General features: G+C 62.7%; 2 protein-coding genes across 3 annotated transcripts; one reads left to right on the top strand and one right to left on the bottom strand.

Moving 5' to 3' along the window:
• Positions 1-62: 62 nt before the first annotated feature.
• On the top strand, positions 63-4,433 carry SFRP5 (secreted frizzled related protein 5). The gene is made up of 3 exons (XM_075757507.1): positions 63-658; positions 1,387-1,464; positions 1,927-4,433. The coding sequence occupies exons 1-3, from the start codon at positions 127-129 to the stop codon at positions 2,265-2,267; spliced, it is 951 nt and encodes a 316-aa protein (XP_075613622.1). The 5' UTR covers positions 63-126; the 3' UTR covers positions 2,268-4,433.
• Positions 4,434-5,473: 1,040 nt separating this feature from the next.
• ZFYVE27 (zinc finger FYVE-type containing 27) lies at positions 5,474-10,930 on the bottom strand. Of its 2 annotated transcripts, XM_075758153.1 has the most exons (12): positions 10,573-10,878; positions 10,429-10,499; positions 10,171-10,357; positions 9,894-9,989; positions 9,591-9,703; positions 8,716-8,846; positions 8,279-8,350; positions 8,094-8,114; positions 7,743-7,887; positions 7,391-7,437; positions 6,501-6,582; positions 5,474-6,287 (listed from the first exon to the last, which is right to left on the bottom strand). In XM_075758153.1, exons 1-12 carry the CDS (start codon positions 10,767-10,769, stop codon positions 6,223-6,225), a joined length of 1,227 nt encoding a protein of 408 aa, XP_075614268.1. In that variant the 5' UTR covers positions 10,770-10,878; the 3' UTR covers positions 5,474-6,222. The 2 variants fall into 2 exon arrangements, with proteins under 2 accessions (XP_075614268.1, XP_075614269.1); XM_075758154.1 differs by lacking the exon at positions 8,094-8,114 and having other exon boundaries at positions 10,573-10,930.
• Between the last annotated feature and the right edge of the window lie 284 nt (positions 10,931-11,214).

The raw sequence follows: 11,214 nt of genomic DNA, 5'->3' as shown, positions 1-11,214 counted from the left end.
AGGCCTCCCCGGGCTCCTTAGAAAGGGCGGCGAGCGTGGGAGGCGCTAAGGGAGCAGGCAGCGCGCCGAGCCGCGCTCCCGTCCCGCTCGGCAGGCACGGCCGGCGGCGGCGGGCGGGCAGCGGCGATGCCGCGGGCGGGCGGCTCCCCGGGGGGCCGGGGCACGGCGCTGCTGGCCCTGGTGCTGGCGCTGGCGGGGTCCCGGGGCGGCGGGCAGCACTACGACTACTACGGCTGGCAGCCCGAGAGCCTGCCCCACGGGCGCTTCTACGGGCGGGAGCCGCAGTGCCTCGACATCCCGCCCGACATGCAGCTCTGTCGCGACGTGGGCTACAAGCGCATGCGGTTGCCCAACCTGCTGGAGCATGAGACCATGGCCGAGGCCAAGCAGCAGGCCGGCAGCTGGGTGCCCCTGCTCGCCAAGCAGTGCCACGCCGACACCCAGCTCTTCCTCTGCTCCCTCTTTGCCCCCGTCTGCCTCGACCGGCCCGTCTACCCCTGCCGCTCCCTCTGCGAGGTGGTGCGTGACTCCTGTGCCCCCGTCATGGAGTCCTATGGCTTCCCCTGGCCCGAGATGCTGCACTGCGGCAAGTTCCCCTCCGACCACGAGCTCTGCATCGCCATCCAGTTTGGGAACAGCAAAGCCACCCCGCCGCCAGGTAAGTGGGAAGGGCACCATGATGGGATGGGGACCCACGTAGGGTGGGGCAGCCGGGGACCTGCACGCAGGGTCCCCCTACGGAGCCCCCATGCCCCCATCCCTGCACCCCTCAAAGCAGAGCCCAGGGCACTGGCCAAGGACCCTCCATCTGCAGCAAGGCACGAGTGGGCACAGTACCAGCAGCATCAGCTGGTTTGGCTGGGCACCACTTGCTGCCCAGGGCAGGAGCTCTGCCTGCACAGAGCTGCCCCCAGGCAGGAGAGAACAGAGCGGCCATGGGAGCAGCGCTGGGGGTGAACGTGGAATGGGGTGGGAGCCCTGGGTTATGTCTCTCTCCTCCTGCTGGGTCCCATCCCAGCAGCAAAAAACATCCTGCATCCTGCACCTGTGGGTCTCTGCCCCACGCTGCTGTCTCAGGGTGGCTGTCCCCTCAGGCAGGGGAGGGGACATCACCCAAAGGCAGCCCAGGGTCAGGATCAGGACTGTGACACCCTTCAGGCTGGGGCCACCCTCGCTGCTGCTGCTGTGCCCTAAAGTGTCAGCATCTCCTGGGAGGTGCTGGGATGCTGGCCAGCGAGGTGCTCTGTGCCTCCTGCATCACTCCAGCACAGCTGCCCAGGGAGCAGAGGAGCTGCCGGGGCTCTCCCAGCATGTCCCCGCAGAGCTGACCTGGGTGACAGGCATCATCAGCAGAGAGCTGTGACAGTGGCTGGTCTCTCACCACAGTGTCCAAGATCTGCACCCAGTGCGAGATGGAGCACAAGGCAGACGGCATGATGGAGCAGATGTGCTCCAGTGACTTCGGTGAGTGCTGGGGTGCGTCTCCTGGCCCCCCTCCCAGACAAGGGGCTGTCTCCCCCAGCTCTGATAGCCCAGGCAGGGATTGGCTGGAGGGCACAGTTGTACAGGGACAGCCCCACGGGAGACACCACCCCCACCACCCCCCTCCCCCTGCCCCGAGCCATTCCCTTGGACCTTGTGTGCATGGGATGGATGCACCACAGGAGGAGGATAGCCAGAATGGGACTTTGGGAGGGTCACTGGGTCCTCTGCTGAAGCACACCCACCCACCCGCCCAAAACAGCCCCTTCGTCTCCCCACACAGTAACTTCCCCAGAGACCCTTCTTCTGGGTCCCACCCCAGGCATGGGCTGCACCCTGTCCTGCACAGGTGCCTGGCCCAGACCCCCCCCCCCCAGCATCACCCCAGCAGTGCCTCATGGTAATCCCCTCCCAACAACCATGCCCCATGGCTGCCCCACACAGTGGTGAAGATGCGCATCAAGGAGATGACGGAAGAGAATGGGGAGCGGAGGTTGGTGGCCGCCCAGAAGAAGAAGGTGCTGAAGCTGGGCCCCCTGAAGCGCAAGGACACCAAGAAGATGGTGCTGCACATGAGGAACGCAGGCACCTGCCCCTGCCCCCAGCTTGACAGCCTCAGTGGCAGCTTTCTGGTGATGGGCCGCAAGGTGGGCAGCCGCCTGCTGCTTCTTGCCATCTACCCCTGGCAGAAGCACAACAAGGAGATGAAGTTTGCCGTCAAGTTCATGTTCTCCTACCCCTGCCCCCTCTACCACCCCCTGCTCTATGGGGCCGGGCAGCACTAGGGCTCTGCTCACTTTGCCCTGTCCCAGGACTCCTGCACTGGCCCGACGCTGCACCCCTGGTTGCACCCCAGGACCCCGGCTCTGCTCCCCTCAGCCCCTTGGCTGTGCCCCAGGACCCTGCTCTGCATCCCCAGGATTCCCAGCTGCATTCGTGGGAGCCTTGATCCACAGCCAGGCACCCTGCCCTCTCCTGAGAGCCCTGCTCTGCACCCCTGGGACCCCTGTTCTGCTCCCAGGACCCCTGCCCACACCCAGGGGCTTAGGCTGCACCCAGGACCCTTGCTCTGCATGTTTGTGAGCCCTGGCCTGCACCAGAGACCCTTGGCTACTCCCAAGACCCCTGCCTGGCACACCAGGGACCCTTGCCTGCACTTAGGATCCCTGCTTGGCCCTCTTGGGACCCCTTGGCTGCACCTGAAACACCTACCCTGCACCCCTGTGTCCCCTGCCTGGCTCTCTGATGACATGTCCCAGACTCTCAGACTCCCAAATCCCTACTCCAGCCCACCAAAGCATCCCATGCCCTCACCTTGAGCTCACACCCCAGCCCTGGATTATCCCACCTTCACAGGGACCCACCCCAGCCAAGGCAGGTCCCTCCTGCCTTGCTGTCCCCACAGACTGGCCCCCTCAAGACCAAGTGCCCAGTGCAGCACAGCCCCTGCCTCAGCTTCCCCACCCTTCCCATCCCACATAGATCATTGTAGGGGGGTGTCCAACTTGAAGCCCCCCAGACCAGCTCTGCTGCATCCCTCACACCTCCCCGCCAAGACCCAGCCCAGGCACCCCTTGCTCTTCCACACCACAGTAAATTATTCTGCCTCAGAGAAGCCTGTGTCCGGCTCCCTGTGGTTCATGGGAAACAGCCCCTTGGGGCTCCCTCAGGGACCCTAGAAAGGATGGAAGGGGGCTCCCAGTCCTGCCCGCTGAGCGGGGCAGCCTGGGAGAGTGGGGTCACCCTGGGATCCAGCTCTAGCCCTGCTCCAGGTGCCATGCCCAGAGCCTGAGGCTGGGCAGCCCAGCCAAGCCAAGGGATGAGGTTCCCAGCAGTCACAGGCAGCACTGGAGACTCAGGCATGCCTGCCACCTCAGGGAGTCTGGGGGGGTGGAGAGATGAGGAGGATGGCGGGGAGAGGGGCATCACTGCTGCTGGAGCCCCACAGCTGGGTCTGAGGGTGTTTGCCAGACAGGTTTCTCCTTCTGTCACCCCTGGGGGACAGATCCACAGGCTGGGAGTTGGAGGCACACGTGAAGAGCCTGGCACTGACCAGAGTAGGGGGCAGGGACCCTGGACCAGGGAGCCTCCATTCCTTGGCACCCCACCTCGGCAGCACCTGAAAGCCCTGTCTGCAGCTCCCAGCCAGCCCCGCTCGGCTGCCAGACCTCCCATCCCACAGCCTCCAGCCTCCTCCCAAAATGTTCCCCGGGGCCACCCACCTGCACCAGCTGGCATCCCCCCGCAGCACCTGGGTGCGGACAGCCCTCAGCCTGGCCCCTCTGATGGCAGCAGGGTGCTGCCCCTCTGCTTCGCTCCCCCAGCCCCGGAACACAGGCTGCCTCTGCCCCAACACCCCCCCGAGTCCCAGCAGGCAAGGGGGGCAGCCTGCCCACCCCAGTCCCACTCCAGTCCTGTTTACCCAGTGCATTCTTGCATCCACCCGTCCCGCCAGGTGAGGGAGGCACGAAAGCAGCTGCTGGGATATTTACCCAGCGCCTGGCTGCCTGACACTGCGGCTTCTCACCGGAGCTGGCCCCGCGGCAGGGGAGCCTCCCGGGACAAGAGGGGAATTGAGGATGCAGGACGCCTCCGCCCACCCTCCCCGCTGACAAGGCCGCTGGGCACCTGCCCCACGCCAGAGTGATCCCTGCTCCCTCTGGCCCTCCTTGGACATGGACTTGGCCCCACTGGACACCCCCAGAGCCCCAAAGGGCACTCGCAGCTGGCCAGGGGCGCAGGGCAACCAGCCCTTGCCACAGCCTCGCACTGGGGGTGGATGGTTACTGCCCCCATCCTCCACCTTGACCAGCGTGGAAAAAAACTGGGGAAAAAACTCAAATATCATTAGAAGGTCTGAACATTCAGAGCAAGGCTGCTGAGCACGCTGCCATAGGAATAAACATCGTCAATTATGTCATTTTACTGCAAAACTTAAAATGCGCAAATAAAACCCCATTTCCCACAGCCCAAGTTTATCTGTAGCCCTCTGTATTTCGCGTCATTAGCATCTTTCCAGGGAGTGTTTAGACATACATGGCCATCGCGCTCATCGCTCCGTGTTTTCTCTAGAAAGACAAGTAACTTCTCTCTGCCTCCCACCATCAGCCATCTGAGCTCTATCCCCCCAGCCCCTCAGAGAATAGTACTCACCCCATTGCAGATATACCCACACACACGACCCCACAGCTCTTGGGGTGCTATGCAGCTCCCTCCCCCAATGTTACAGCTGCTCCACTGCCCCCCGTAATTGCTGAGCCCTCTGCATGCCAGTCCCCCCCACGCACCCTGGCCTTGGAGCACACCCAGCACAACTCAGACACCCTCATCGTCACTGCCCAGTCCAGCTTTTCCCCAGATTTCCATAGCGCACAGCTTGAGGTAGGGGTTTACGAGCCCGCAGCCAAGAGGAGGGCTCAGGCTGCCCCCAGGGCTGCCCCATGGCCATAGGGTGTACAATCAGCAGCGAGATCTGGGGCCCCAGCACCATCTCAGGCTGGTGGGTGTCACAGCCTGGTAGGCATCACAACCTGGTGGGCACTGGGCAATGCCAACCAGCTGCCCCCCAGACTCCCTGGCCAGGGGGAGCTGCAGCTGACTGGCAGGGACCCAGGCCATGGCCGTTCCCAGCTGCGTGGCAGTCAGGGTCACATTCCTGGGATAGCTGTGAGCTTTGCTGTTCACACAGCGAAATGTCACCCTTGTGCGTGCAGGCAGCTGCCGGGACCACCGCCTGGGCAGGGGAAAACAAACAGCCCTGGGAGGCAGAGAAAAAGCCCAGCAGCTCCTGGCAGAGCTGAGCAGGATGTGGCCCTGGCACAACCGAGGAGGGGCAGCTACACACAGCCCTGCCCGGGGGCAAGCAAGGCCACAGCATGGCAGAAGATGAAAACTCCAGTAAGCAAGGGGAGCTGGTGGCAGAGACCCACCATTTCTCCGTGACCACCTCCGCTGAGGTGCCAGGGTGACCTGGGATAAGACAAGAGCCAGCTGAGGGCAAGAGATTTATTGGTCATTCTCTATATACACTTATATATTAATCTGTAGTAAAAAGCAGCAGTCACTAAGCGCACAGAGCAGCACCAACTTGTGGCTCTTCTCACGCTGCAGCTGGAGACCCGGCCAAGCAGCCCAGCCCAAACTTAACCTCTTGCCTCCTCCACGCTACAGCCGAATATAGGGGGAAAGACTAAACCTGCAGGCAGCGAGGCCAAGGAGCACAGGAGTGACTAGCAGGGTCTCAGCTGAGCCAGGACCAAGGACCACATCTCCTGGGAATGCAGGTGGAGCTCTGACTTGATCCCAAAAATACAGTGACCTAGCACAGTGCTGGGAAAGGTAGGGACAGAGCCCTGAGGTTGTTCTGCCCCACCCAGGAGGTGGAGGTAGGACCACAAGTGGTAAGGGTTGCTCCTCCATCACTGAGCCAGGCCACAGGGCCTGGGCAAGCACGTGGCAGGGTGCAGTGAGTGCCAGGAAGCGCCCAGGGCTTGGAGCAGCTGCCAGGGGACAGCCACAGGGACAGGGGCACGGCTGTGGGCAATGCTCTGCTGCAGGGACCCAGCTGGTGCGGCAGATGCTGCATGGCAAGGAGGGCTCGTCTGCCCCCAGCCTGGCGCTGGCAGGAGGAACAGCGAGCACAAGCATCCTCTGGCAGGGTGATGCCACGCTGGGAACCAAGCAGCCTGGGCTCCCAGCTGCCCACTGTCCCGGGTGTCAGGCAGCCTGGGTCTGTTTCAGTCACTTGATGAGCACCTGGTTGCACAGAGCACACACAAACACCGTCTCCCTCTGAGCCTCCGGGGCTGGAAAGGAAAGCAGGCATCAGAGATGCTCCCCTTCCCCACCATGGGCTAGATACTCCAGCCACAGAGCTGCAAACCCACTGCCACTCTGTCCCAAGCCAGACTGTGCTGGGCAGGTCCTGTCTACCCTCCTCACCAGGGCTGGGACAAATCCCTGCAGCAGACAGCACAGGTGGGAGCAGGAGCTCTGCCCTCCTCTACCTTTCCACTCACCTGTGGCTCCCATCACAGCCTTGGGGACTTTGAAGGAACAACACCTGGAGCAGAAGCTGTTCCCACAGTTACTGCAGCTCCGCTGTGGACAGAGATGGAGGTGAGACACCACTCTGGGCCTGCTCCCAGCCCTCCCCGGCAAACTCCAGTGCTGGAGCACTGCTAACAGCGTTCCCTGTTCCCTGTTCCTCCAGTCCCGACAGCAACAGCAGAGGGGTCATCTGCCAACACCACCTGGACAAACCGCCCAGGCCTAACGCTGGATCTGCATTCAAGCATGCTCTAACATCACAGGCAGCCTGCACCCAGCCTGAGAAAGCACTGGGAGCACAGGCTCCAGGAGGTTTAAGGCCATCTATATCACTTATGCTGTAACTCTGGAGGGATGCAAGCCCCAGACAGTCCCAGACGTATATGACACTAACCCAGGAGTAAGGGGAGGGGGCCACGAGTCTGGAGACCAGGAGGCAGCAGGAAGAGAGCAATGCAGGTCTGGAGGGGACAAGAGATACCCCCTTCCCAGAACTGCCCAGGGGGCTGTGCACCAAGCATCACACGCACAGTGGGCTTTGCTCCTCTAGTTCCCACAAGCAGACCCATGCTCTGCTTCACCGGAAAGCTCTCAGGACACAAGAAATGGGCTAAACCAGGGCACAGAGCAGACACCTTCTACACCAGCACATGCAGGTTTGGCCTGAGGCAGCTTCCAAAGGAGCAAATAGACAAAGGCTCCGCAGCACAAGGGATCCCTGGCACCATTAGGCACGCGACAACACCCAGCACGTAGCTGAGGTCATCTGCTGCCAGGCTGTGACTGAGGTGAGCCAGACATGCACAAGACTTCTGCCCCAGGTCTAGGCAGCAAGCTGGGGTAGAAGCTGAAGACTCACCCTCTTCTTGAGCACAGAGAAGGTGGCTGCACAGCCCGTGCAGCTCCCTGGAAGAAAGAGAGCAGAAGTCAGGCAGGGCTCTGCTGCCAGGGACAGCAAGAGGTACAGGAACACCCATGGCTGTTGTAAAGGCTCAGTTTGGAGATGACATTGCTGCACCTTCCCATCCTTGCCCTTCCCAGGAGGGCTGGAAACATCCTCCCCATGGAGGGGTGAGGTCATTGGAGGTGTCAGCACGACCCTAGCAGGTACCACACTGCTCTGTCCACTCCCAGTTCAGCGGTCACTGCTGGGAGCGGCACAGACCCCACTCTGCTGAGCTCCCCCAAGCAGTACCTGTTCCTAGCCTTACCAAAGTTGTTGCTGGGGTAGCGCTTGCGCAGGCGCTCGGTCAGACGTGACACCTTGCTGCGGATCACCTCGTTTTTGCTCATAAAACCATTGTCTGGAAGGTTGAGGTCAAAATCTGCAGAGCACTGAGAGCTCTCGTCATCCTCCTGCAGAAAGCAGAGCCAGCTGAACGCAGAGGGGTGGCTGGGGGTGCGCTCGAGGGCCACAGGGCAGCCCACCCCAGAGATGGCCACCCAACAAACAGGATGCTCCACCTGGCATCACCACAAGCCACTGGCAAACCAGGCAAAGGCTGCCGGCTCCAGCTGGGAGGAGATGCCCCTCTTGCACACCTTGGCATGGCAGTACTCACCATGACCAGCAGCTGGTTCTCCTTCTCCCGCAGCATGGGACAGAGAGGAGAGGCAATACAGATGGAGTCAGAGGCACCCAGCCCCACAGCCACCCTCCCTGAGCACCCAGCTTGCCCATCAAGGCCCTCACCCCTTCCCACCTCAGCTGCCCTGCAGGCACAGCCCAGCCCCACCAGCCTCAAACCTCAATAGCATCTTTGAACTCTTCATCAGGCTCTGCCTCCTCTGCCTCCTCCACGCTGCCAGGGGTAAGGTCCTGCAAGAGATTCTCAGAGCTAGTCCTGCTGTACCCCCACCCCTGTCCAAAGGTGGGCTCACACTTCTGCAGCAGGTTCCAGGACAAAGGACCAGGCCCCCAGCAGCCCCCTGAGAAGACATGAGTCCCAGAAGGTGAGGTGAGCCCCTGCCTCCCCAGACTGCACCCTTACAAGCAGCAAGAGGACTGAGCCAAGCACCCAGCACAGCAGGGCAGCCCCCCAGTAACTCAGAAGGGGCTCACAGACTTCCAGCAAAGCTGGCAGCTGAAAGAAGTTTGTGGGTAGAGAGACAAAGGCAGAGTCAGACCAAAGAGCTGACCCTGCAGCTCCCACCCCACAACTGCCAGCCCTGCCCCTCTCTCACCTCTGTGCTGGTGGGTGTGGGGGTCCGATCCAGGGGGGCAGCAGCTGGCAAGGGTTCGGCAGGCTCTGGAGCGCTCTCGAGAGGTTTGGTGCCCACACGCTGCTCGATCGAGGCCTTGAGCTCCATTATCACTGGTAAGAGGGGAATGTGGCTGGAGCAGGGTGGCACTTCCCTCCTCCCAGCCCTACCACGCAAAAGCCAGATATGAGAGCCAGTCTCCAAGGCTCAAGATGGGACGTTGGGACATACAACCTTTACCCATCAGGCACCCTGAGACCTCCTCTGCTCACACGTCAAAGTTAGGGCAGCAAGGAACCCCACCACCACCTGCCCCAGTAGAGGACAGGGAACAGCAGGGGCCTTGGTCATGGCCCAGCCACACAGATCTCATCCAACTCTCCTCCAGTACATGCCACAAAACAGGGAGCGTCTCCAGCTCTTCTCCTCCCCTCCGACAGCACGTTTACAAGCCTGCGTCACACATTGCCACAGGCACCAAGAGTATTTCAAGTCCTGCAGAGCAGGGTCAGGGACGGAGAAGGGTGATGATGCTCATGCACAGGCTGCGTTGCCAGGCCCTGGTTTGCCACAGTGCAGAGGAGAGCAGGAAACAGCACCCAGGCCAGGACACACATCGTAAGAGACTCTCACATCTTATTGCTGAGCCCCAGTTCCCCACCACCCACCATGGGCTGCTGAGCACCATCCCTAGTACATCGTTGCCCTCAGGCAGGATCGGGTCACATGGCAAAGCCCGACACAGGACACTGGGCTCACAGGAGGGTGCTGGGAGAGATCCAGAGCAGGATCTCTGGCTCCAGAGGGCCTTTCCCGAATCCCTCCCACACAGGCAACTTCCAGGGCAGGTCTCTTACCTTGGTAGAACTGGGTGTTGCCCAGGAAGAGGGTGCTGTTGAGGATGGCCAGGACCCAGCAGAGGGGCAGCAGGTAAAGGATGCAGACAGAACCCAGCAGTGCCCCATAAAACCTGGGAAGGAGCAGCAGGACACTGCAATCAAGACAGAGCAACTCATACCACAGCATGAGCCCCCTTCCTTTATCTGGCCCTCTACCCACTCTCTCCAAGTACCAAACACATCAAACGCAGCTCCACAGGCCTGGCTGGGCCACTGTCCCTGCTGAGCCCGCGGCAGGACGCCTGACCCGGTACTACTCACTGGGAAGATACAGTGGGGTTCTCCCAGTACAGCACACGGTACACTGCCTCGCAGCTGCAGCACATCCCGTTCAGGAACCCTTCCAGCTGGATCAGGCTGCAAATGAGACCTCACAGTGACAAAAAGGCCCCACAAACACACACCCTGGCTCCCACACACTCATATGCTTTACGGTGACCAGGCTGGCATGAGCCCAGGCCCTCCACAGCCACAGAGAAGCCTTCATGGCTGCAGAGGCGCCAGGAGCCCCACGGCCGGGAGGTTTCCAGACACTCACAAGCTCTTGACCTGGGCGATGGCCTCCTGTCGTGAGAGCTGCACCTTGCGCAGGTCCTCCCGGCGGACGCTGTGGTACCTCCTGCGCACCAGCTCCGGTTCCGAGGGCCGGGCCCGGCACGTCTCCTGCAGGTAGCCCAGCAGGGCCGGCACCACGACCAACAAGGCAAGCACCGAGTACCAGGCGGCTGGAAGAGACGGGACAGCGTCAGCCCAGAGGGTCCGGGGAGGGGACCGGGCCCGTACCCCCCACACGCACCTTGGCCGAGGGTGAGCAGGAGGAAGTTGAGGCCGAGGCAGACGAGGAGGGAGCACACGGGCCGCTGCCACCTGCGGAGAGGAGGGAGGGTGAGGGACGCGAGGCTCCGGGAACGGTCTCGGTGCCGGCCCAGCCCGCACCTACCGGAGGAGGGAGCGGACGACCTCGGCGGCGTCCCGCAGCGGCTCCAGGTACAGCTCCAGCCGACGGTAGCTCCGCACCAGCTCCAGCAGGTCGAAAGCGGCGGCGGCCTTGGGCGGCGACGGCTCCAACGGGGCCTCAACGCCCCCCGCCGCCCCCTCGGGGCCGCCTGCCGCCCCGTCCCGCTCCACCGCCTGCATGACGGGCCGAGCGGGACCGGGACGGACCCGCCGCCGAGCTCAGCCCTACGCTACACCACACTTCCGTGAAGCAGCCAGGTGCGGCGTGACCTCACCCGCGACGCTGGCACACAGCCAATCAGAAGAGCCGGACGAGAAAACACAAGCAGAAGCCCCACCCCTGCGCGGGCAAAGGGGCGGAAGAGGCCTCGGCCCCGGAAGCGGCGAAGGTTCCGCCCCGCCCAGCTCGTCCTCGCCGCCGATCGCCCCCGCGGGCCGGGCAGTGCCGGGGCCCGGGCCCGTGTGCGTGCTCTGGGTCCTGCGAGCGGTCTGGGCGTGGGGCTCGGGGCCGACCTGGGGCCGGGACTCGGGCCCGGTGGGTCCGGTCTAGATACGGGGCTCGGCTCTGACCCGGGGCTAATCACGGTCCCGGCGCGGTCCCTATCCGGGTCTGGGCCGGTCTAAA

This window comes from Balearica regulorum, chromosome 7 (assembly GCF_011004875.1).
Source record: "Balearica regulorum gibbericeps isolate bBalReg1 chromosome 7, bBalReg1.pri, whole genome shotgun sequence".
NCBI lineage: Eukaryota > Metazoa > Chordata > Aves > Gruiformes > Gruidae > Balearica > Balearica regulorum.
The sequence above is the reverse complement of the archived record's forward strand: the minus strand, read 5'-3'. Positions and strand labels throughout refer to the sequence as shown.

Bases quoted from the DNA above. Each gene is read 5' to 3' on its own strand.
- ZFYVE27 (XM_075758153.1), bottom strand. From the start codon at position 10,769: ATGCAGGCGGTGGAGCGGGACGGGGCGGCAGGCGGCCCCGAGGGGGCG. The intron at 10,500-10,572 runs GTAGGTGCGGGC...TCCTCTCCGCAG, and splicing joins GTCGTCCGCTCCCTCCTCCG to GTGGCAGCGGCCCGTGTGCT. The intron at 6,583-7,390 runs GTGAGTCTTCAG...CTCTGTCCACAG, and splicing joins TCTCTGTGCTCAAGAAGAGG to CGGAGCTGCAGTAACTGTGG.
- SFRP5 (XM_075757507.1), top strand. From the start codon at position 127: ATGCCGCGGGCGGGCGGCTCCCCGGGGGGCCGGGGCACGGCGCTGCTG. The intron at 659-1,386 runs GTAAGTGGGAAG...CTCTCACCACAG, and splicing joins CAAAGCCACCCCGCCGCCAG to TGTCCAAGATCTGCACCCAG. The intron at 1,465-1,926 runs GTGAGTGCTGGG...TGCCCCACACAG, and splicing joins GATGTGCTCCAGTGACTTCG to TGGTGAAGATGCGCATCAAG.